Below are 27210 nucleotides of genomic sequence, written 5' to 3' on the forward strand. Positions count from 1 at the left end.
ACTTTGCATTGTCTTACAGTGTTGCTTCTTTATGGTTTGATGCTGAACCAATAGAATGATTTAATATTGGTCATTGTTTGTGTTTATGCACCAATCAAATTGCTTCTCATTGGTGTTTCATGGCAGTAAAACCCTTTTATTGTGATTGCTTGACGTCTTTCAGAAATCACTTTCACTGCACTTGGAAGCATTGTTTACACCTCATGGGGGATCCGTCTCTGTGTGACACATTGACCTCTCTGCGTTGCACCAGATTACATATCCTCAAAGTGCCAAACCACAATGTGCATTGCCGTTCATGCCTCAGTGGTTGCCTATTGATTATATGCAAAACGGCATGGAGCCTCAGGCTCATTCGTAAGCAAGCAACCTTATCTTAGCCCAAGCAAACAAACACAAGCACTCCGTCATCCACCATGGAGGGATGGTAATGACGACGTGGGGGTGAGTTTGAAGGTGGGTGGAGATTGGGGTGGTTAAAAAGGCTTACACATCACTGTGGTAGGTAACATATCACCATGGAGATAAGTAAATTAGCGCTGACGCAGCCTCGGCGTGTCCTTGCAAAGCACGGCCAATTAGAGAGGGAGCCCTCAGTTGGCTGAGGCACAGTCCACAGCTGCCCTCTCTCTCTTTCTCTCTCCCCCCCTCTCTCTCTCATAAATAAAGACTTTCTTTTTCTTTCCTCTCCGCTCCACTCCACCCAGCCTTGCCCTCTCCTCTACCCTACCCAGCAGCCATGTCTTAATGGTCTCCTCTGACGGCCGGCCGGTGGTAGGTGTAGCCATGTCTGGCACCTGTCCGACCGCCAGTGCCATTTGATGGAGTGGGGGGGATGTCTCTTTTTTCGGACGACCCTGTTGAGCTGACCCAGTTCTCCATCACATCGCCTGTCCTCCTTCCTTTACTACTATCGCCCGTCTGTCTCCCACTTCGTCTGTCTCCATTGGCACTGACCTTTGGGTCTTCTTAGTCCCCCCCCCCCCCCCCCCCCCCCCCCCCCGCCCAGGCCTGTGTAAAGCTCCTGGCAGCCCTCAGCCTGCTGTCTGGCAGTGGGGGGACGTCTCACCTTGATGGTCCCACTCCTTTAGAGCTGTGAATATGATTCCTGCTTGCTTATTAGGCCAAACTCTTTATTTTCTCTCTCAGTCTCATAGGGCTACTCGCCATATACTTATTATTCTCTTTCTCTCATAGACTCTAGCTTGCTCTCTGTCTTCTGTCTGTCTATTTCATTTGTTTATTTGCAGGCTATCTTTCTGTCCCTCTCTCTGTGACTCTTGGACTTGCCTTGCCTGTCGCTTGCCTTTCTAAATTTGAATAGAGTCCTATTTCTCTCACTGCATACCATCAACAGCTATGAAGAGATATTCTGATATATATGTGTGTGTGTGTGTGTGTGTGTGTGTGTGTGTATGTGTGTGACAAGGGGTGGGGCGGTGGGGTTAGGTGGTGGGGTGTTTGAGATCTCACTGTTGCTAAAACTGAAAGAGGTGCTGTATCCTTGCTCCAGCATGATGATGACATGATCCCAGTAGATGCCTTTGGGAAGGAGCGAGGGCATAAATATGAGATGACGGTAGTCAGATGCTCTGCTTGTGTCTGCATTAAGGCTGCTCTATGACATGTTAGCCTGAGAGCCCAGAAAGCATCACGCTCCCATGCCCATTGATGCCATTAAGCAAAAGGTTTTGGGGCCCTGGAAAGATACATTAGCTAAATGTGAAAGTTTGAGTGAGAAAGAAGCTACTTGGATTACCTCTTTATTTTGTTTATGCTGTTGTTCTTTATTTTAGAAAACATTTTTGTCCTCACAAATTATGTCTAGGCCTGTGGCTTGGAATGCAGTTGCATAGTTTATCCATTTCACTGCTGTGCAGAGCTTTACTTACACAGAAGGAAGAGACAAGTGTGTGGGAGTTTAAGCTAAATCTTATAACACTGGTGCTCAATTTAGAACACCAGCTTGGAGATCCGCTTTTCTTTCTTATTATTTTCTTTCCTATTTGTACTTTCTTTTTCCTTCTTTTGTTTATTATTTCAATCCTTCCCTCCTTTTTCCCTTCTTTCTTTCTGCACAGATGAAACCTCACCATGACATGCAACCCACCAGCTAGTACCGTGATCTCTGACAGCATAGTTAGCAGAAGCACATTCCGCGTAAGGTTCCACACGGACACCAGTGCACAAGCTTCAGTCAGGAACTGAGACCGCTGAGCTTATCACGTTTGAAGGGCCGGCAGGCAAATGCAAAAGCAGACAAAGGCGGATCTAAATGAGAATCTGTGTATACACAGGCACAGTTGTCACCTGCTCCACTCTATTTTAGTCAAGCACATGACACCTTTCCTTGCGCTCTCTGGAAATTGAAAAGGTCAATTGCACTAGAGGAAGACAAACATACTCAGCTGCCCACATTCTACAAATCGATGTAGACATTTATTTGATCACATAACTGCACACACATACAGGCACACCTGCATGGCATTAGATATTCTTGTAAGTGTGTTTGTTTGGTAGCTTGTTTTTTGTGTATGTGTCCCTGTCGTGAGCGACTCCCTGGTGTTAAAGTGGCCTTGACAACAAAAAGAGAAACGCTCACATCAGCGTGACAATAAAAAAGAGTGAGATGGAGATAGAGATAAAGAGAAATGATGTTCGAATGGAGCACAAAAACAACATGTTCTGACTCACTCAGGCACTCCTCTCCCTTCTCCGCTGAGACACACAGACAGGAGGAGCAGAGAGGACACTAACAAGGTCCCAAGTCCCCACCGCCTTACACCACCACCACCAAGCATCCAAGACCTGGGGAGCCACTGTCCCTTCCCCCCTCCCTCCACAAATGCTACTACCCACCTTCCCCCACTTGTCTGACATTTTCTGGCCTTCGAAAGACAACAGCAAAGTCCTCAATTACTGCAGCAGCAAAGGGAAGGCACAGGCTCGGAAGACAGAGCCCACGGTCACTGGTTTAGAGGTGACTCGGAAGGCAGAGAGTGGGGCCGGTTGAAGCGTGCCAGAGGTGGACATGAGGAAACAGTGTTTAATTTTAACTTCACTCTAACCCTGAGCCCTGTTGTTTTTTTCAAACACTCCATTTGGACGATGCCATCCCACAACGCTCATTTGTACTTATCTGATTTGCATTTGAGTATAATTAGCACAGCACAATGCTGAAGGAGAAGAGGAGAAGAGCTCCATGAGAACTAACCCAGTTTCTCTGGTGTCAGGTCAGCGTGTTCCTCCTGCGATAGCTGTCTGTCTAGGCCACCTGTGGCTCTGGCAAGCTGCCTCTGATTGACTCTCTCCTCGTCACAGTTTGCTTGTCACATCATCCCTCTCTAGTTCTCTGCTCTCCAGTGAACTTCTCCCGTCTTCAGAGCTCCTTCTTGAGACTATTCACCTTATTCCGCCACGTCCATTTCAGAAATGTATTTTCTTCCACCTTGTGCTCAATCTTCCGCTCGGCTAGCTCCGGCTAATTAGCTTCATTGGGATAACATGGCAGAATAGAATGGAGAGGAGAACTTGGGAGGAAACGAAAAATGCCATCATGAGGTCAGATGACAATATTGTACTTCGCCACCCAAGGCTATTCACCTCTACGGAGTGGGTAGATTAATATGTGGTGGTGACTTCCCGTATCATACTGTATGGAGATATATTTTAGAGATGGACTGGCCTTTCTCAGCACAGTATGTCAATACATAATTGTAATAATTCTTATAAAGTGCTTTCTCTAATTTTACCCAAAACCCAATGCATTATCTGAATTTTTACTGTCTAAAATACTTAAATCAAAACACTTACTGCGGGCCATATTACAGAAACCTCCTAACTCGCGAATCCTGTCTTATCTATTTGGGAACCATGGTAAATCTGTTTAGAAAGTCATTACAGAACGGCCGCTCCTAAGTCAGTGTTCTCCTAACTTCAGATAGGAAAGTTGTATTACAGAAAGATCTTAAGTCACCAAAATCCTAAATAAACATTCCTAACTTTAGGATGACCCATAATTGTGCCAGTCATCGCGATACAACTCTGCTGTCTCAATGTATCGCAATGGATGCACTGTTCAAAGGGAAGTTCGGACACAAAGCGGGAAAATGGCGCCCCCCGTTTGTGCGCAGAATAAGGTGAATAATGACTGAGCTGAAAGCTCTCACAGTATGCCTGAGCTCTGGCCAGCAGAGGAGCTGTCCATTAGAGTGGTGCTGAAATGCAGCTCAACACTGTAGCTCTTTGTTGCTCTCTGAGCTCAGCTCAGGATGGGGAGCTGTCCAGGAACTGGTGCTGAAAAGCTTCAGTCCGATGACTGGAGTGCCTCAAAAGACTCAATTCCTGCTTGATTCTTCTGCAGTTGTTGTGTCATTGTGCCTAAATCATAGCTTTTATGGAGATGGTGAATACATGAGACGGTGACTATTTTCCATTGTGTGGGATTGTCACTTTTAATTTTTTATCTGTTGCAGTGGAGGTTACATAAATGCCTGTGTGCTCGGTCTGTGTAATATTAACATATGAAGACTTGAATATGTTGGGTTTTTATGCACAATTTCTCTACCAGATGGTTACTCTGTGCTTCCCAGTATGGCCCATGAAGTCAGCTAGACCCTTTGTTTTCATAATGTCACTTCAAATGAATATGTGCTCATGTTTCCTGCTTCTCTTTTGTGCATATTCATACGGGGAAATGGGCAGTGGACATGGATTTAATTGGTGAAGAATTTCAAGGAGAGTAATTGAGATGGTCTTATAGTAGAGCAAGTGCTGAGTGTGTTGGGTTGGTACTGGTAGTGTGAGAAAATAATTGTGTGGATGCGTGTGTGTTGTGCATTGTTTGTATGTGTTTGTGTTTGTGTGTGTGTCTGTGTGTTTGTGTGTGTGCTCTTGTGTATTGAAGAGCCTCTCAGCAATTGTATCTGCAATCCTAAGGAGAGGAGAAGGAGGACAAGAGAAAAAAGGGCCATTATACCGATGATAAAGACATACACATGGCACAATCACACACACACACACATACACAAGGACAGAAGCGCACACACACACAGCAAACTCTCTGCTGATTTCACGGCTTGGCGCACACAGGACTGATATCCCTGTTCTGGGAGCAGCTGCTCGCTGTCCAAGCTGAGGGGAGAGCTATGCTGCTCAATGCTGCTGTGGTGATGGACCCTCACACACAGACGCACACACACACACACACACACAACATACGGAATAGCTTTCACTACAGGCATGCACTTGTTTTCAGACACATAACAAGTTATCCACTTGTTATGACTCCGCGACACCACATGTGGTCAATACACAGACATTCACACACAGTAAACCCAATGTGGCAATGACACACATACAGTTCAAATATGCACACATTTATGAGCCCAGAGACAATAATGCATGCCCAATAAATAACTCAAACACACTGTTTGTTCTACACTGATGAACATTACTGTGAAGGGCACAGAGGCAACTACATACACACACATAAACACACAGACATACATACATCTATTCTAAGGAGACATGCCAAGCTTCCCCTGCACCCTTGCTGTCCATTTAAATCATAGAAGCTTGAAAGGTTTCTTATCTATGTCTCAGCCTCTGGGATTTGGGATTTGTTTATGTGTGTGTTTTTCAGACAAAAAAGCACACTCACATACACAAACATACAGAACAAAGAAATTCAAATTCATACACTTCTAGATCTATAATATTTTGTATTCACATACTCTGTTATACATACACACACATACGCACACACACATACACACACCAACACACATCAATAGAGAGAGAAGAAAAATTCTGCACACAGAGAGACAGAGAGAGAGGAGGGGGAGAAAGGGAGAGAGAGATAAACAAATGAAAATCAAGAGTTCTGCTGTTGGTATTTTTTGTTCAATTTACCAAGCTAGCCAAGAATTCTGCAGTAGGCAGTGGACATATAGATTTCTGTTGGTTTGTGTGTGTGTGTGTGTGTGTGTGTGTTTGTTTATGGAAGATGAAAGTGCGTGTGTGTGTGTGTATGTGTGTGTGTGTGTGTTGGGTGGTGTGGGCAGGAGGAGGAGCTAATGTGCTGTTAGCTTGTGTTTTAAAGGGTAATCTCCAAACATGTTGGAAGAATCTGAGAAAGCAGATATCTGAACAAAACAGAGAGAGGAAGAGAGAGAGAGAGATAGATATAAACATACATTGGAGTATACAGTATGCATGCCCTCATTGGGAGCACTCAAATGTGCATACAGATGTTGTCACCTGTCGCTGCCTGATGTGAGCCAAATGTAGATGTGAGTTGCACATGCTCAAGTATAAATGGTTACAGCAAAAACGACATAATGTAAACTGGTTCTGGTACAGGAAGACGATGGTCATACTTAGTCATGTCAGTGGAAGGCAACATTTTTGTTGATTGTTATTGTGATTCACATTCTACATTCGACTAAAATACTACTGTACAGTACCTTATTCCTGCGGTCTGTATATAAATTGGTCTGTCTTTTATGTGTTATGTGGCGTTGAACTGGTGTGTGTTGTATGTTGCCCAAGACAAATTTCCCTTCTGGAACAATAAAGTTTATCTAATCTAATCTAATCTAAAATTAGGCAGTGTCAGCAAAAACATTCTTCTCAACATCTTTCCCAATCTCAGAGATATGACTAGTGTCACATGTTGGGATGATGCTTGCCTTTCTTAATATAATACTTAGACATGTTTTGAGCACGATGACTGTGCTTATGAAAGCATAACCACTTCCAAGCTCAGTTGAGTCTGATTTAAGGACAGCTCTCTGTTCATTTAAAATGGCTACGATTCCTCTTCAGAAATCTCAGAAGCCCACATGAGGACTTTGGAAAAGCTTTTCTACTCCTCCTACATCTGCTTTACTCATACTCTCTGTTGAATACACACATGCATTTCACACACACTTCTCATATATGCATCTTAAAGACAGAGAGAGAGAGAGAGAGGGGGGGGGGGGAGGGAGAGAGAGATGAAGCTGGTACACAAAATGACAGTACATTGATCAGGCGTACATTTTCATCAGGGACTACTTGATCAGTTTTCCTGAGGAACAGGTTCCTGGGTGGGAGAGCGCTGGTGGAATTAGCCCTGTGTCTTCCTGTCCTGGGTGCTGTGGTGAAATTGACTGTGGGAAGTGCTTTTGTGTTCTCTGCAGTGGCCAGTCTGTTAGTGCACTGTGAACTGGTGATCTGGAGGGTGAAATATGAGCCACTGGGAAGGTTTCATCATGTTGTAAGCATTAATCATAGTGTGTGTGTGTGTGTGTGTGTGTGTGTGTGTATGTGCGTGTGTGTGTGTGTGTGTATGTGCATATCTAGGTTCAACGTCGGGTATGGAACTTGAGTGACTTCTTGCTAAAAGTGTTTATCCCTAACATTTTTTTTTTTCAATCTCCATAAGGTAAATGTGTATGTGTGTTTGTTTGTGTGTGTGTGTATGGTTGAGTACTCAAATGTATGTGCCCATTATAATTACGTCTCATAATTACACAATTATCAGATGTGTCAAATCAATATTACTTTATATCACAAACAACACTGCCCACCTGCTTATTGATTAGGGAACAATTACTCTTTAATGAGTCCTTCACAGGGTGACTCATATAATTAGTGTTGCACAATGTGTAGCCTATGTGTGTGTGTGTGTGTGTGTGTGTGTGTGTGTTATTCTGTGTGCAATGCTCCTTCATGCTCACCAAACTTAATTAGAGTCTGACCTATTGCCAAAATGAGAATCAGGCAGATTCCTGTATGTCCTATGCTGTGATTCTTTGCTGCACCTGATTTGTCAGCTTTGCGCTTGGCAACCTTTTCAAAATCTACGTGTTTGCCTCAGAGTGCTCTAATAAGGGGCTTCTCTCGGTTATGCTCGGCGTGCTTGCGTGCGTTTCTGTACATGTTTGAAGAGTCAAAGTAGAATAGCCCAAAACCACTCTTATTAGAGCAATTACTCCGTTATTGCTGAAATGGAACTTGAGGTGTACGTGAGTTGTCTGTGTTGACAGGTGTGTGTTAACAATGTGTATGGACATTCTGAGAGACAGCAAAGCAAGAGTGCCTGAAGCATCTACACCTTGCTATGCCCCTTTGCCCCTCTGTTCGCCACAGTAGCTAAAATATTAACAGTACACTGTTTCTTTTTCATTTGCCAGTCAGATGCTAAACCACGGCACACGTATTAATCACCCATCACCCATTGTTTGCAATGGCATGCATAGACTTGGGCGCGACTGGGATGTTTATGAAGAATATAACAGCCAGTTCTGAAAATTACAAACGAAGTTAGCCTACAATTAGGCTTCGTGTTTAAAGGACATCGGCGCGCTATTCACACACCGAGCCACCTGACCTCAGCACTACGATGTGGTATTTCCGCAGCATTCGCGAGGAATGTGTTCCGTGCAGGAAATGTAAAGCGCGAAGAGAAACATAACGGGAGAGCATAACCTGACCTTTTAATGGCTAAATGTATGCATAGAAAAAAAAAACATAACTGAACATGGGGTGTAATTAACATTTGAAAATGCCCCATTGTAAAGACGCCTGCTGATGACATTGCTGATCAGAAAGTAAATCACCACTACAGTAAATCATCATCACTTAAAAGGGCCATAAAATAGATATCCCCTGCTGTTCGATATCTGGGTAGCTTAGGTGCATATTTACACAAGTTTGCATGTGTTTCACAATTTTCGACAAACGCGGTCCGTTTCTTATTCAGTACCTCACCATCAACTCTTTTAATCAACTCCATAATCATCTATCTTTTGAATGATTAAAAACACCTGTTTTCCCCTGCGCCACATTCGCTTATGAGCATAGAGTAGCCTATGCATTATTCCCCAGAGTTTTCTGTGTTTAACTGTGGCTAGACAATTCATTCAATCATTAAAAGAGAAAATGTGATTTCTTCCATCATTATAGCACATACAACTTAGATGCTAAAGTAGGGAACCTTCACATTTCTATTGGATACTAAAATAATTGAAAGGACAGTTTAAATGAAATCGAATCATCCGGTGGCGAAAGCTATTTCAGCCATGGGCGTGTGATTATGTGTTTTGTTTTCATTGAGTTATTTTTGAAAATGTAATGAGATCTACGATTGACAAAGTTTTACCTTTTCAGTACGCCGCAGGACAAGTCCACATAGATGGAATAATTCGGTACATATATTTTGTGTCATCATCACATCATCATAGCGAAACAGTTTGTGTATAAAGGTGGGAGATATATATCTTTGCTTCACACAGTTACCTTGTGCTATGGTGATATCAACTGCTTACTCTGGAGCTGCAGAAAAGACTGCATTCACCCACTCGTTTCCCTTCTCTCTCTCTCTCTCTCTCTCTCTCTCTCTCTCTCTCTCTCTCTGGTGTATGTGTTAGTGATCGTCTCACGCCTACCGTCCCTCCGCGTTTCCGTCTCATTTACCAAGTGCAAGCATCACCTTAGCGTGTTCCCAGATTTTCTATTTTACGCGGGGATTTTTGTTGGTCTCGGGCTCTCTTTTTCCATCCTTCCGGCGGCCACCGGCATCCTAGGCGATCCAAAGTGACTGGCTGTCGCCGTCGTTTGCACTTTGCAAGCACTGATCACCTTTGCTAAACAGAAGATTTTCTTTGGTTACACGGCATCGGGCTCGAGCTGTAGCTGATCATGACTACGGCGAAGGAGCCCAACGCACCGGCGAAGGCAGCCCAACAGCAAGACCCGGTAGGTTCTGAAGTCATTTGGGAGGCTTATTCGCCTGTTTGATTCCGCGCCTTTCTGAGTTACAGCCGTCGTTTGATTTCCTTAATGACAGATAGTAAGCATCTGCACTGTCACTCATTATACCATACGCCTGAAAGTCAGATACTATTGTATGTGTCCGACTCTTGCAACATATTTGTATTTTTTCATAGAATGCGCCCCATGTCGCCTGAAGTTGAATTACACCTCAGGCATCTTCACATGAGCCCACAGTTGTGAATCCTCATCAATGTCATTCGCATGCGTTTTGTTTGTATGGTAGCAGCAGTGGATGCGGTCGACTTCCTGGCACAAGAACCTGCGGGTGTTATTGCGTTTCTTTGCTTCCAATACATACAAGTTCAATGTGGGTTGTGGGGTAGGCTACACATAAAACAATCATTTATCACAATGCGTAATGGCCGAGAATATATCCTCAGGCCATTGTTTTTACTCATGACGAATGCGTGTACATTGGTGATATAAGCTTTATCTGTCAAGCTGAAACTAATTGTTAGCAAACATTTCGACCCCCCTCGCTTACTGCAGTCAATTGAATAGCGAAGCGGAAATGCTCATAAGTCTAACGGGTCACAGAACATGATATTATCTCCGGTACTCAACGCCGTCTGTGCAACTTTGTTTTGCCCCTGAGGTCGGCGCCGTGTTAAATTGGCTCGAATAACAGTTTGGTCTGTTGCTCATTGATGACCAGTATTATTTACTGAGCAGTCAAGCAGCAGATGTCTCCAGTTGAAGTGTTTTGCGCATCGAGATTGTAGTGTTAATGAGGGTGTGTGTGAGAGAGAGAGAGAGAGAGAGAGAGAGATGTTACTGTAACGTTCAGGCCAATAAAGCTTTCTTGAATTAAACTGAGAGAGAGAGAAAGACTCAGTTTAAAAAAAAGAAACTTTTTTTTTTTAAATCACGTGTCATTGACCTCATGGTGCCTTTGGGAAGAATGCAGTGAACATCATTAATCAGAGTTTTCTGAATGCCTTTTTTACAGAGAAGAGGCAGAAGGACCTCTCACAGCCACAGGCAATATGATGGTGTGTGTGTGTGAGTGTCTGTCTGTCTGTCTGTCTGTGTGTGTGTGTGTCTGTGTGTGTATATACTTCGGTCATTGTCACATGACAAGCAGACACTCAAGTGGCTTATAGAAGTGTGTGTGTGTGTGTGTGAGAGAGAGAATACACTTTGAATATGTGCTTGTGTGTAAGTCCATGACTGGTTGTGCAGTGCACCTCTGTTGAATAGACCAGCTATTCAACACAATAATGGAACAGGCTTTAGAAAGGTTGCTTGCACGTTAATATGTAATGGTCTCTGAATGACCTAATGCCGATGCCTGTGAAAGTATGATCGTTCCAATATCCTGATGGGAAAAGTGTACACACACACACACACACACACACACACACACACACACACACACGCACTGTTCTTCAAGAAAGGTACCCTCAGTAATTTCAGCAGACTCAAAAATAGCTATGACGAATCCTTTCTCACAGTATGTCAAGGTGACCACAGACACAGACAGAGAATGAGGAGAGTGAAATGCTTTAGGGCGCGTGAACGGAAACAGGGGCACACTGGATCTGATGCTCCTGTCTCAGAGAGCACGCATTGTACCTGTGGCTCAACCGACCAAGGGCTCGGGGTCTTTTGAACAGGGGGCATACGTACTGATAGAGTGTGTTGTTGCTCTGTATGACCGCTGCTCACCTCTCCTCTCCTGATCCCTCTCATTCCTCCTCTCATCTTCTCTTTTCTCCTTTTCCTGTCCTGTCCTTTTCTTTCATTTCATCCACTGTCCTTTCTCTATTCCTGTTATTTCCCTCTTTTCTCTCTCCTCTTCCCTCTCTCATCCTCTCTGCTTTACTCATCTGTGAGATTACAGGAAAGGTTAGATGGAAAGAGGGCCACCTCCTGCTATGTGGCCTTCAACCATTGAGGCATGAATGTGTGTGTGTGTGTGTGTGCGCACACATGCCACACACCCTCCCTCACACAAACAGGCATGACCACAGCCATAAAAGCACTCCTAACACACATTACTTCTAGTCACCATGGTCTCTGCGACGCGCTGCAGGACAGAAGGCGAGAGTAGAGTGACAAATATACCCATTTGGCTGTTTTCCCATTCATAGACACTTGTGTGTTCCCATTCACACCTACCAGGGGCACATTCTTTGTTTATGTTATCCTATCTGAGCTAATGCAGTACCTCTATAGGATACCATTAGAACAGCGTGCTTGCAGTAAATGTACTGCAGTAATCAAACAGAACAAACAAGCAAACACACAGGGACGACACATGCACTTGTGCATATGCACACAGAGACCACACATAGATATGTATTCAACCAATTTAGTATAATACTCTATGTATGCTGCATGAAATAATCATGTTATCTACACATTGTGTTAACACACATACAACCACAATCTAGTGGATGCGGATGTGTGCATGTGTTACATGAGTTCACAGTGCTCTGATAATTGCATGTGTGCCTTCATGTGTGTGGAAAGGACACACATGAATGAGACAGTTCAAAGTTACAAGTTCAAAGTTGCCCAATGTATTCGCCAGCTTCTGAGTCAGACGTGCCTGTGCCTCATCACATAACATCACATCATATAGCATCCTAGATGCTGTCACACACACACACGCACACACACACACACAAATAAACACACGTACACACAAACCATTACCTCGGTGACACTAACTGATGTTTGGGGGCTGTAAAAGCGGCAATGTTTCTCTGTCTCGCTCCATCTATCTGTCTGACTGAATAGCATATGAGAGATCTCACTCCCCGGTTTGTTCACAGCTAATGCACAAAACTGTCATTATAGCCATCGCTCAACGGACAAATGGTAACCATCGGGCAGCCAGTGCCCAAGTTCTATGCCAAATGAATGTAATAGAGTCCAATAGTGCTATATCATACAGATGATGACAGGAGGATTTTCCCCATACTGTGAATACTGTGGAGCTCCATAATGTTTAAGGCTAAGAGCACAACTTGTGAGCCTTCACTTTCACACTACCCACACATGAGTGCAGTCTTTCACATCTCTCTCACTCTCACACACACACACACACACACACACACAGAAGATCAACCTCTCTGCTGCCTTGATGAACAGAGGCATAGATGGTGTCTTAAGCAGATGTTAATTAAGGCAGTGTTTTCATAATTTAATTCTGCTCCAAAAATATATCGGGCATCAGTAGAAGTGTTATTTCCATACTGCTTAAGCCTCCCAGAAGCAATCTCAGGTGGCAAAGAGCTGCTGTCACTGGCCATGCAATTAACTTAATGCTGAGAAGGCCATATGTTGTATTGAAATTTTAGAATATGGTAATAGGCTGCTGTTTTTGGTACGTCAAACTCTTTCAAATTCATCCTTGGTGTCTAAGGTAATGTAAGCAACAGGCATGATATGATAAATAGGCACAGCAAATGTAAGAAGCTTGCTCTCCCTGAGCCACCTTTCACTGGGATTTTCAAACCCCTGTGAGCTACTTGTCAAGCTTGTCACAGAGCTGTTTTTCCACGCCTCTAACCATCTCGAAAAATCCTGCACCTCCGCTGCCACATTTGGGTTCCTGCATGACTAACACGACAGGTCCTGGGCGTGGCCTGTCCAGTGGTGGTGGGCAGCGTGCCACGCGTTTTGAGCTCGGGGACCCATGCGGCGGCGACTCGGCGGGTGGTTGGAGGGCCTTTTGAGCTCGGCCCTCTAGCGAACAGACGGTCTGCCCAGCGGGGTGGAGACATGAGAGCGCCAGCACACCACTGCGTCTCTAGAGGGAGCCTGTACCTGTCTGGAGCCTGCGCGGCATTCAAGTCCATATGTCGCTGGAGAGGCTGTGGCTGCGTCACACTTATTGGGACATATGCAGTGAGCCGGCACCTCCCATGTGTTAAGGTGTTAAGAAGAGTCTCAGAGCAATGCTAGATCTGATTCACTCTTCTTTATTTCCTAAAGTTAAGGCCATATCATTATGAAGATAAGTATTTGTATTTTCAATATACTGTATACTCGGTGATCAATTCCTTAAGGTGCTGGTATTTCTACTAATAACATTGAGTGATCAATAACCATTGATATCAGTGAAAGTATTATCCGCTGCTCTGGCTTAGTATGGCAGGACTGATTGGGTGATGTGGTAGAGGTGCCTTTTGGCTTGTGGATTCAGTTGTCAGTTGCCAGGGTTTCCCCAGTGCCATGTGTCAAGGTCTTGAGCTGCCGTTTGCAGGTACATGTACATTTTCACCATAGCAGAGCTTTCATCTGGTCGAATGGAGCCAGTAACACATCTTACCCTTCAATCTCTCTCGCTTTCTTTCTATCTCACTCTCTCTCTGTGTCATGGTTTGGAGGCGACAGGCAGGAGGCGTTGAGTGGCAATAGTGGTTTTTCAGCTGATCGCTTGTCTTGCCCGGCTGACACAGAAACAGTCACAGCAGTTATTGCCAACAGTCCACGTCTCAGATAATTCTCTGTCTTTAGACTCGCTCAGCAGTAGGCCACTTTAATGGGTGTGATAAGAGCCTGTGAAAGATAGAAAGCAAGAGAGAGGGTGTGTGAGAGAGAGGGAGAGAGAGCAGAAAGCACAAGAAAGAGAGAAACAAAGATGGAGCGATAGAGTGAGTCATTTCAGAGATGAGAATGGGCAGGGCCCTGTTATTTCTTCTGATAAAAGTGAGGGAGTGTTGAGGGTGAGTGGGCCTTGATGCTGAGCACATGGTATGTGTGTTTGTGTGTGGCGCCAGTCTGAGCCCTTTGTAATTATGATCAATTGAGCCATCTGGTTCGGCCCCGGTGATGAGGCAATAGATGGGAATGGAGCTAGGGGTGCAATGCATCACGGTTATCATTTCCACCTAGTGCCCTATAGTGCCTATGCAATTGACCCTGGCAGCGCCTGGTGCTGCCAAGCCCCTCCTGTTACACTGCTCCAAAACCTCCATTCTCTACTCTCTCTACCCTACCCCCCCCCACACACACACACACCACACACACACACACACACACATGCTGTATGCCAGGTATCAAAATGCCAATGTGATCTGACATCGCTAATCACTGTCTCTGCTAGGCTTCGTGCACGTCTGTGTTATGTTTTATCTGAAGGGCAAGCGTGTCTCAGCAGCGCCTTGGCGGTCAGACGAAGTGTGGAACACTTGGCTAATTAAGGGAAGGTCGGCACCTCCTGTCAGACAGAAAGACATGTTTTTAGTCTCTTTCCTGTGCTTTTCCACTAGACTCACTCACTTTGTAAAGACAGTCTGGAAACACTGAAATGGAAAATGTTTCTAACCCTAGCATCATAAAGCGCATAGGCTTTGGGTTAACTTTAACGTTATTAGTCTTGGCTAGTTTTTCAGCCTGCTCCATAGCTTATTAAAACAGCGACATGCCTTCCTTTATGGTAAATGCAACAGCCACATTCACTCATCTTGAAGTTTAATATCAAAAGATGAAATGTATGAGCTGTATTCTTTCTCCTCTGTTGAGTTTACCTGATTTATTCAGTTGATTCACACTGCACTATGGTGTGTTTCTATATTTGTTTGTGTAGGTGTCTATCTGTCTGTCTGTGTGTGTGTGTGTGTGTGTGTGTGTGGCTATGCCACTACGGTGTGTTTCTATATTTGTTTGTGTAGGTGTCTGTGTATGTGTCTATCTGTCTGTCTGTGTGTGTGTGTGTGTGTGTGTGTGTGTGTGTGTGTGTGTGTGTGTGTGTGTGTGTGTGGCTATGCGTCTGTGTGCGTCTGTGTGTGTGTGTGTGGGTGTGTGTGTGTGGGTATGCATGTCACATGCCCCTGAATGTGACTGTGATTCAGTGTTATTTTGGGTTGATGTGAGTGCAGGCGAGGCTCTAATCAAACACGGCGCTGTAAGAGGAACGATGATACGCTACTCCTTCATCTGCCCCTCTTCCCCTTCTCTCTCTCATTACCATACCATTCCATTACACACTGATTTGGCTTTGGAATACATTTGAAATAAACCTCAAAGAATCTGAAACAGAAAAACAAGAAAAATAAAAAATATTTCAGTACTGTTACTATCACCACCTCTTGGGTGCTTTTGGGGTAATATTTTAGTGATTCATGCCAGTAAAGCCTATTTGGATTTGAGAATGGTAATTGAGAAAGACATGATGGTGATAGATGCTTTAGTCCCCTGGTTGTTATTAATGGACTTGGGGAGTGTAGGGAGTCTGAGTGGCTGGCCGGCACCCATAACCCCCCCCCCCCACACACACACACACATGCACACACACATACACACTCACCAGCCTCTAATTGAGCATCTGCAGTTCAGATGATGGTCGTAGTCATGTCTGCGCAGCATTTCGCTCCGTCCTCGCTCTTCCATTTTGCCCAGCTCTTACTTTCACTTTAGGTCCCGCTCGCCTCCTACCTCTCGCTCTCTCGCTCACTGTCTCCCCCTCAACTCTGATGGAGAGCAGGAGTGAAAAAGAGAGGGGGAGAGACAGCGGGGATCAGAGCTAGGGCGAGGAAAGAGGCGGAGAGTAGGTGGGTGAAAGAACACTAGTCGCAGGCTGCGATAAGCACAGTAATTGCTTGTACACTTGGAAGGGAAATTGGGCCTGGCTGTTGTTCCAGTGTTCCTAGGGCTCAGAGGCGTACAAATCGCACTGAAGTGGGTTAAGAGGATCAGAGTGCTAACACGCTAATGCTAGTCCCATTAAACATCCAGCCTTCCTAGGTGTTCAACGGGGGAAGAACCATAAATCTTTTAGTTTAGGGACAGGGTAGTTTGAATGCACAGAGTGAATTGATGTTAAGTAGTCAGCAAACTTCTGTGGGAGTTGCTCTGATCTCCCCTCTTGCATCTTCAGACTAAATTGAAATGTAAATTCCCTCCCCTTAGATTTTTACATGAAGGATAACAGGATGATTCAGCTGTGCGTCGAGAATTCAGTGGCTTGTGAACGCAAAATATGCTCATGAGAATATGTAGTGTTTCATGAAAACAACTTCCACTCTGAAGAGGATCCACTAGTTGATGCTCATTTTGATGTATTATATAAAGCAAAGGCTTTTGCTACAGATCAAAACAGCTGTCATGTTATTTGTCCTGTACTATTAGACGTATTTTACAACAACTGTAGCCTACAAAATAAAGCCATTGTTCCAAGACAATTGTCTGTTGCTAGGCAACAATGCAACAGTGTAATTGCATACATAACAAAGCCATGCTGTTAGCCCAGTTTGAACATTTTGCATTGTAAGGACTGTAAGTGGCTATGGTATGGCATGGCTAGCAGTCGCAGTTGCCACAACACCAAAATGAAAATCCCAGTGTCCTGACTCCTATTAAAGGTTTATGGAGAGTCATTTTCCGATGGCAGCTGGTGTGACAGCCCATTAGCCAGGCATGGCAGATTTCAACAATGAATGTTTTATGGATTCATCACTGTTTAGAAGCTGTGTGTTTGCAGTGTTGGAAGGACCCACTAGGGACATGCACACGCATGTGCACACACACACACACACACACACACACACACACACACACACACACACAAACACACACACACACACACACACACACACAAAGAAAGAGAAAGAGGGAGAGACTATCCACGATATTCTCCAGCCAACAATGCGCGTCGCCATGACACAGTATTCAGAAATCCGATTTTCTATTTGAAGGAAGTGTAGTGGTTGCAAAGTGAAGGTGTTTTTAACGTGTGTATCACTAAAGGTGTGAAAATGGCAAGAAAAAATATGCCTGTCTCTTATCCAAATTTCAGAGGTGGACAAACTGAGTTTATTTGCATTTAGCCTCCACTATATCCCTGAACCTAAGGGATTGACATTTTCATTAAAGACGTTATTTTAGAGTGCATTACACCTGGTCGGCAAGATTGGGCTTGAGGAAGCTTTGGTGTTGAAGATGTTGATTGGAAGTTGTTTATTATTTTTGCCCCTGCAGAGGGGGAAAATAATTGGCTTATTGGTTGATGGGGGTGTGTGATTGTGATAGTAATAAGCAGAGAGTGACATGACTATTTCTTTTAATCTCCTGTTGCTATGTCACTTTTCAAGTACAGGCCTTTCAGCAGAAATCAGATGTCATTGTGCTCAATGTGAGGCACTCAGCAGCAGCTCAACCTAAGCAGAGTGTAGGCCTAATAGTAATTCTGTGATCACGGTAAGGTGGACTGCGGTAGTGGGTTTTTAAAAAAGGCATTCAGAACATGTTTGATTCATGTCAACAGCCACAAGCGTACATGAAAGTTCTTGATCGTGTATGCCAATAACGGCTATAAAAACAATATATTTATGGAATAAAACTAGACAGGTACCTCAGATTAGCATTACTGTTTATTGTTAATCTGCAATTATCTGGCATTTATAGCCTACATTGCACCTGGACAATACTGTGCGTCTGCCCTCCACCTTCATCAAACATGTTCTGAATGCCTTTTTTAAAAACCCACTACTGCATGGCACAGTCCACCTTATTGTGATCACAGAACTGATAGTGTACCCACCTCTTATTTTATCACTACACCCCCTGCTTAGGTTGAACTGCCGCTGAGTGCCTCTAATTGAGCGGGCGAAATATCATTTCTCCAGACAGGCCTGGACTTGAAAAGTGACATAGCAACAGGAGATGATAGAGAAAATGGTCAATGTCATTCTCTGCTTATTAGTGTCACAGTCACACACACCCATATCAACCAATAAGACAAATGTTTTTTCCCCACGAAACAACTTCCAGTCAACATCTTCAACACCAAAGCCTCCTCAAGCCCAGGCTTGCCGACCAAAGGCGTAATGCACTCTAAAAGAACTGCTTTAGTGAAAATGATGTCAATCCCTTAGCAACATATTGTTTCATAAACCATGGAAGTGGAGACTGCTGGTCAAATTATGCCGGGTGCTTCTTTCACTTGTCTGATAATTTGCTGCGCAATTTATGAAGGAACCACGGACTGACAGAAAAAGAAAGTTTTAGCAATCAGGAGGAAATACACGTAAAGTTAATCTGTTTGCATCTCTCCAGCGTGTGTTGCTGGCCTAGCCTACCCAACAGGGAAGTGAATAGGCTTGCTTGTCAGCCTTTCCCAGTACTTTGCAAACCACATAGCAGTTTTTTCAGCAGAAATAATATTCTAATAAAAATAATATGCAAGGAGGACCTGTCCTTAATTAATAGGGGATTTCACTTTTCCCATACATTTTTTTTAAAACAAGCCAATGGTTTTACAATGTTTCAGTCAAGCTTTGGTTGGTTTAGATACAACAGAATGTATGCAAAATGTAATGTAGCCTAATGGATTAACTTTGATCTGCTGTGCTGCATACGGCACAATAGATGCACATAGTAAAGTATATAAAATAGGCCTATTAAAATATTTAAATAGCTTTAGTCTACATTTGAAAAGAAATATTAAAGAGAATCCAGTCCAGTACACATGTCTTTGGCAAGTAGCCTAGGCTACTACAGACACAGGTGAAGAACAGTCAGCCTCAGCCAGTAGCACAACCAGATATGTACAGTCAGCTACAAAAGCAACCTAGACCCTAAAATTGGCCATTTATAGCTGTGAAGGTGATTCACACACAATTAATTTTCTTTCCTCAAAAAAATATATTTGGTAACTTCTGTAGACATCCAAAATGGGATAGGTGTTAAAGTTAGTAAAAAAACATTGCATAAAGTGTTGTCATGTTTATCTTTTTTTGGTGTGGTACTGTATAGCCTAGTCTTATTTTTTCCATTTAGATGTCTTGAAAGGGTCTTAAAAATCTTTAAATTTGCACTTGAAAAATGTGCAGATACTCTGGGGTCGGGTCGGGTACGGATTTTAACTAGCTCTGGTGTCGGAAAACGGGTCGGATGCGGTTTTAAACATGACTGGTACGGGTGGGTGCGGATTTAAAAAATTGGACCCGTGCAGGACTCTGGTGGCAGTGATACCGTTAGCTAGCTCATGTTAGCACATTCAGTTAGTTAAATCCAAGTTGTGTGTAACGTTAATGTTACCACCAAAAACCACTCAGTAAGTTACATGGCTATAATATGATGCTACCCTAAATTAATTAATATGTTGTTTGGCATGATGATTACCGTAGGCTACGTGTGAAGAGACTACTTCGACTATACATTAGCTGACACACATGCTGCACTACCACGAAGCATATTTAATTAGCTTCTAGCATACCAACCGTCTGCTAACGTTAACCTAGCCAGCTGTTGATGTGGACATTTTAGTTCGTTGTAAAAGATTGTTTTGTTTCTGTTCAGCAGTTCATACCTAGTGAACACAGAACTATGTTTTTAAGAGTCTGTCTTTGTGTAGATTTAACATGAGCATTAACTGAAAGTTAATGTTAGCTGATGTTAGCGGGCTTGAATGACACAATTCTTAACCAGCTTGAGGCTGAACAAAATTGGCAGGCAAATCCATATCACGAAGGTTATCTCTGGGTGGACTTTTAAAATCCGTCTGAATAAAAAAAAAAAAAGTTAAAAGCAGACACATATCTTCCAAAATCGTCTGGTTTCCATTGCATGTTGACAGCTGCTGGACCATGGACGGTTGAAAGAATAACAATTTCCCCCGAACTCTCAAATAACTATGCAGCTGTGTTAAAGTTACCCTGGTGCTGGGTAGTGTACTCATGTCAGGTGGGGAAGAGGAGGGGCGCTGTCCTAAACTATCAACCCAACAAGCTGGGTTACAGAAAATAACCCAACATGAGTAAAAACAACCCCACACAATGACCCAACAATTTCAACCCAACGTTTGGGTTGAGAAAATAACCCAGCATTTTTTAGAGTGTACACTACCCCAGGGAATAACTGTAGCTTCATTGAACTGTTCAATGTGATGCATGTGATGTTTCCCTGCATATGCGATCTTGAGTTAATTTGTGATTTCTTAGTCAGTTTAATTGATCTTTAATTGGTCTTTAATGAATGCAATTGTCTCTCAGCAGTCTGTGGAATATCTCCTGCTGTAACCACTTAATGAGGTGTTTATTGGTTCTCTCTAGTCCAGTCTAGTCTTTTGTCGAGTAGAAATCCCTAAACACTGAGAAAGACATTTTTATTTTATAATCGTATAGGTTTGGGGTGGAAGTCAGTCCTGATACAGCACCTGAACACTTGGAAGTTTAATCTTAAAATGAATATCATGGTTTAGAAAGTTCATGAATAGTGGTGAGGCTCTACTAACACTGGCTAAAATGAAGGCATTAACATGCCATTGAGATGTGCGTGTCCCTCTTAAAGCCAAGGTGGAAGGGCCTTAGAGCAGTTAAAGCTTTCACCCCTTTAGTGTTATTGTTATGGCCGCTATAACTCTGTGGTGCTCGCTGTATCTCAATGGCTCTGAATCGACAGCCTGGAGGGTTTAACGAGTCCTTGGGTGATTAGAGCAATGAGAGAGCAGCTGATGCAATACTTGTGTGTGTGTGTGTGTGTGTGTGTGTGTGTGTGTGTGTGTGTGAGAGAGAGAGAGAGAGAGAAAATATGTGTGTGTGAGAGAGAGAGAGAGCGGGAATAGGTGTGTGTGTGAGAGAGAGAGAGGGAGAGAGAGAGATAATATGTGTGTGTGAGTGAGTGTGTGAGAGAGAGAGAATAGGTGTGTGTGTGTCTGAGCATGTGTGTTGCAGTTGCAACTCTGGCGGGCAGACCAACCTTTCTGCAGACCGCGTCTCTGCCTTTGGCTCACAGCCTCATCAAAGCTCAGGTTTGGCAGCCCCTGCTCTTGGCTACAGGAGACTGTGTCAGACCCCTGCTGCGCTGTTTCATCCTACCGCTCTGTATTTTTGAACAGCATCATTTCGCCCAGTGCCGCTAGCTCCCCCAACCCCAATATGCTAGCAGCGCTGATCTTTAGCCTGCATCCGCCCCCCGCTGGGGAGGTGTCCAGACCCTGTGGTTTTGTACTTATCTGAAGGTCCAGTGGTGAGTTCTGGGTCTCCTCACATGATTGTCTGTTTCACGGCACGTATCGCTGTTTTCCCTCTGAAATGACCTTGTGGTTATGCTACTATTGGGTAGTCTGTAGTGTTAACCTCATTAAACAAGGACTGGTATGTCATTTTTGTGTTGTTATTGTCGTGTCCTTGTGTAGTAAGCATTGAAGCAATTCTTTGGTCTAGACGTAGGTTCACATTATCACAGCACGTAGGTTCACATTATCACATCTTCACTGCAGTGCTTTTTTTTTCTTGCAACGTCTCACCACATGAATGAAACTGTAAATCAGTAAGTCAGTAAGCATTCTATAAATTTGACCTGGCTGTAAACAGCATAATGACTGCACATGGTCTATTACAAAACACAGTTAATAGTAATAGCATTTTTATGAGGGCATTTTACACAGCTAGACAGTTACACTTTATGCCAGCGCAACCGATCTAGTAAATTGTCCCAAAGAAGAGACTCCAGAGAAGGTTCATAAATCATAAAGAGGCATCATAGTTGGAAACTCTTCGGTGGCTTCAATGCAGTCGTAACTGACCTCATCTTTTAACTTTGCCACAATGACGCGCCAGCTCCATGCATCTTCCAGTCGTAAAGGGCTGTTTTCGCCAATCCTGACCAGTAATGGGGTCTAATTGAGCTGAGTTTGAGTGTGACGGATAGCCGGAGGAATTTTCCTCTCTCCCCCAGACACACACACACGCACACACATTCCCTCTGAGCCATTATTTTCCTGAGCTGCACAGTAATGAACTCGTGAGCGTGTAATCTCATTGCGGATTACCTGGGGGGGCTGGTGATGTCAGATCCAGGTGAATTACTGTACACGCTGATTGAAAAATGAGACTTCTTCCGTTTCTACCCCCATTTCGCCGATGACAAAAGCAAGCCCTTCATCACCCGGCCCAGATTTATGTCAACACAGGTGGCCACTACTCACCGGGCAACGTGCGGCTCACAGCAAGGAAACAGACACCTTTACAAAGGGCGTCACGGACGAGCTGCTTTATTTTTATTTTTATGACACCGCTGTCCTTTGGATCACTCTAACAGGGGGCATTTTCCTACGAGCTTGCAGCTGGCATCTTCCCATTGCTTGCTACTGTTACTTTTTTTTTTGAGTTCATAGAGTAAAATTGCAATTACAGCCTTTTTCCCCCCTCTTCTGGCTTGCTAAAACAGGTCTTTCTGGTGAGCCAGTGTTCACTGCCTGGGCAAGACACCCCAAAGTGATATAGCACGCTGAAAAGGGGTCTAAAATTGTTCGAAAAGACTAGGGTGATTTGTTCTGGCGCAGTCTGTTACCATAATCTTCCTTGGCATTCGCGCCCAATTGCTTACACAGACCCACTTGCAGGCATACCTCCAAAATGCTCAGCTGCTCAGTGTGCTGCATCTTGATGCTGTAGAATGGGGACGGGAGCAGAGGCATTACACCCATGACTTCATCTCTCCGCCTGCTTTGGCTCCCTGAAACCCGCCGCGACAACAAAGAGAGAGAACCTCCTCCTAATCTTTCTCCAAGGTATTATGGAATTATGGAATTACTGCACAACTTGGCAGAATGGGAAGGGAAAGATGAAGAGAATGGAGGATGGAGATATGTGAGGGTGGGATGTGTGTGTGTGGGGGGGGGGGGGTGAAAAAGTGAACAGTTGGGGGTAAACAGTTGAGGGGTTTAAATGCGATCGGAGGCGTTGGCACCTTGTAAATATACTGCTGTGTGTGTGTGTGTGTGTGTGTGTGTGTGTGTGTGTGTGTGTGAGGTGAGGGGGCTTGGGAATCCATGCAGTGGGAAAGAACAATGCACGCTGAGACTGATTTATGAGAGACAACCGGATGGTGTGGCAACCCAGAGAGAAAGAGCTGTGCATGTGCGTGTTTGTGCTATTGATGGATGGGTACACACACGTGCACACACACACACACACACACACACACACACACACACTTCACATTTCCAGCCAGCTTTCAATTTCACCCACTTTAAACAGGCTTTTAACTCTCACTTAGTGCCATGTGTGAACATGATTTTTGGGCCAATTACTGGCCTTGTACCAGAAGAGGGAGAGATGGAAAGAAAGAAAAATGGGAAAGGCTAGAAAGGAAGAGAGAGCAAAATGGAAGAGGCAAAGTTCCCTCTCAATGTCAGGCTTTTGGTAATAAAGTGCTATTGCTGTGCTGGAGGGCCAGACAAGCAGTGCTCTAATTTGACACGGGTATTAGCAGCACTGTGATGACTAGACCCCAAGTGACAAACACAGCCAATAACTTCCTGCTATCTCTTCACCCCATATCTCCCCCCCCTTTCTCTATCTCATTCTCTCTCTCCTTCTCACATTCTCTCTCTCTCTCTCTCTCTCTCTCTCCTGACTGTGCAACGCAACCTCCAGCAGTGTGGAGATTCACAACAACTGTTGCCGATCCCGTTGTGATATTCAAATGCCAAGCGCCTTTCCCTACTGCTGCACTCTGTGCCTCCCATCTCTTCGCCCTTCTTTCCCCTTCCTCGTCTCTCTTGTTTTCCTCCCTTCCTCTCTCTCAGCAGCATCACCCTCCATCGTAGATTAGCATGTGTCTCGCCCTGATAAGGGCCTCGGCTGTCATGTCCCCTCTCCTCCGTTCTGCAATCCATGCACCACCTTTTTCCTTTATTCTCTCTCTCTCTCTCTCACTTACTCACTCACTCACTCACACTCTCATTCACATTCAGCTGAAGTATTTGATACGAACATGAACCAGTTATACAAAAACATCTCATATAAAACACACACACACACACACACACACACACACACACACACACACACACACACACACACACACACACACACACACACACACACACACACACACAAATGACCCATGCACAGGTTCAATGACAAAGAAACTTGCATACCATGAAGTATATTAAACATTAATGATGTATTTAGACGTGTCTGTATTTTCATACAATCTCTCTTATTCATATTCATTCTGGCCCTTTTCACTCTCTCATTTCTCTCCTTTCCTCCTTGTCATTTTCTCTCTCTCTCCATTTTATCTCTCTTCCTCTTCCTTTCTCTCTCACTCACTCATATTAGAGTCTGGACTCTCATCCCCTTTCGCTTCCCCTTGGCTCTCAGTAGGTGACAGCTGAATCCAAATGGACGTCTCTGTCCCACTCTATATTGGTGAGGTGGGGTGGGCACATATTCAGTGATATGCTTTCAAAAAGGCTGCTCCCATCACTGAAAGGACTTGGGTGTCACAATCAGCCTGGCATGCCAATTGAAAAGAGCCCAGTCGAATAAAAAAATCATAAATGAAGAATGGTAATGAATGGGAAATGGGGGCATTTGCTCTGCGCAGGGTAATGGACATGTTGAGTGCAACGCACTAGCTGGCCTGTATTTTGGAGCAACTTTGTGACCCTTGAAGACCACTCAGCTTGCAATCTTACACTCTGCCAAGCTTAAGCCCAGTGCCAATGTTTCGCATTGTTTTATTTATTCAGCTGTTTTCCTGAGTGTTAAGGCACAAACATTTTCCTGTTCCGTGCGGGCGTTTCTCGACCAGGCTTGCCTGGAAAAATGCCATCTGAGGAGATGGCGGCAGTAATATTTCATGGCACTCCACTGATGCGTTCTGATATTTCCCCCACTTGCCCCCTGCCGGCGTGAGAGCTGCCTTTGTTTGCTTGGTGCTTTTATGGCGCGATGAAGAATATATAAAGGCCCCGACTGCGGCGGAAAACGCTTGCCGTCCCTCGCCGTTAATTATTGAGCCGCTGAGAGACGCTCGCTGAGGCTGGTCCGACTCCCAGCCCTCCTTCTCAGACTTCCTGTCTCTGAGTGAGCTCAGTTCACAAGGCGGCGGTGCTAAAAGCTCCCCCCTCTCAGATGCCCCCAATGGGGAGGCAGCCAAATTGGGCCGGAAAAGAGAATAGAGGAGTGAGACAGAAAGATAGATGTTTGGATAGATAGAGAGGGTGAGAGAATGTGTGTATTTTTATCAACAGGGTTACCCCCTTTTTCCCTCAGATGATGCATTTTCTTATGAACCCTGAAGGACATACAGTTATCTCTCTCTATTCTTTCTCTCTCACCCTGATGGATGTGCCACAATGGCCCATGGCCAGCACTGTTTTATGGATGGCCTGGTGCTGATGTGCGGCCTTGTGAATGGAAGCGTTGATACACCACTAACACCCCCTCCCACACACACACACACAGATTGTGCTCTTCCCTGCCTCTAATCCCCCTCACACCTGAGTAATAGCCTCGCCGATGCCAAAGTGCACGGCTCCCCCAGGTGATCTGGCCACTAGGGGAACTCTCTCAACCACTCACTGCTATTGATACAGAAAATGGAAGGGCTGTCTGTCTTCCTCTCACTGTATGTTCTCTCTCTCTCTGTCATCTTAGCCTTTCCTTCCTCACTTTCTGTCTCCCTTCTTTCTCTCTGTCTGTCTCCTCAGTATCGCTGGCCATTCTGCTATATCTCTCCTCTCTCCTTCTCTATCTTTCTTCATAAACTAATTCAGTACAGTAAGGTTGTGAGGCACATCCACATATCAGAGCCTGGGTCACTATGATTTTTTCCTCCCTTTTTTATTAGGAGATAATGGCGTCTGAGATTCCCAGCGGGAGCTTATATAACCCCTTTAATAGAGCAATTATTCTCAAACAAAAGGTCACCTCAACCCTGACGGCCAGCCTGGAAATCAATAACCAACCAGACCCCCCAGCCCCTTCCACCACCGCCCAATTATGACCAAATAATGGCAGCAGGGGAGTCATATGCCGCAGACCCGGCGGTTGCATCCGCCGATGATCCATCGGAAGATCGGATTTCAGACAGACGCGCCGGTCTCCCCCAGGTGGCTGTGTCCTAATAAAAGGGGTTTTGTTAGGGGCTTTTTAAAAATGCATCAGGGACTCGTGAGTGTTCAGTCAACCCATCGCCGTCTGCGTACACACACACACTATATAGCCACATTATAGCCACGTTTCCTCCAGTCGGCCCAACTGATTACGGCGGACAGATTGTACCACCCTGCTTTCCCTCTGGCTCAGGGGCACGGTTACTGTTTCATTTCCATCTGTTGTACGGCTAAGTGAGGACTAGGAATTACTGAAGGAAATCTACTGTGACAACAGGAAACATTGTGTCAGCTACAGCATGTCTTCCCCTGTATCTACTGTCATACAAGGGTCACAGAGAGTGCTACTGAATATTTGGAAACGCATGGTTATCTCAGTCTTTGCACAGATAAACTGACTGTGTACATACACCAAAAAAAGGAAGTTAATTAATGACCTGGTTATCTGGGGGGGTTCTATGAATAAAACTACAAATGTTATGGTCTAAGCACCATAGGAATATGGTGCTTGCTCTCCACTTGTTCTGCTTGAGAGTAGAAATGAGCTAAATAATGTTATATAGGTTACATGCAATCAGACA

The 27210-nt window shown here is 44.4% G+C and overlaps 1 protein-coding gene across 6 annotated transcripts in view; it reads left to right on the forward strand.

Moving 5' to 3' along the window:
- The window catches only part of dpp6a (dipeptidyl-peptidase 6a), a 212425-nt gene that overhangs the window by 94964 nt on the left and 90251 nt on the right, over positions 1-27210 (forward strand). Inside the window, exon 1 of one of the 6 annotated variants that reach the window (XM_042067797.1) lies at positions 9303-9744. The exons of the other annotated variants lie outside the window; for them this stretch is intronic. Coding sequence (XP_041923731.1) covers positions 9688-9744 — 57 coding nt within the window. The 5' untranslated portion in view covers positions 9303-9687. Of the gene's footprint in view, positions 1-9302; positions 9745-27210 lie in introns of those variants that run through there. 6 annotated transcript variants of the gene reach the window in all.

This window comes from Alosa sapidissima, chromosome 17 (assembly GCF_018492685.1).
Source record: "Alosa sapidissima isolate fAloSap1 chromosome 17, fAloSap1.pri, whole genome shotgun sequence".
Classification (NCBI taxonomy): domain Eukaryota; kingdom Metazoa; phylum Chordata; class Actinopteri; order Clupeiformes; family Clupeidae; genus Alosa; species Alosa sapidissima.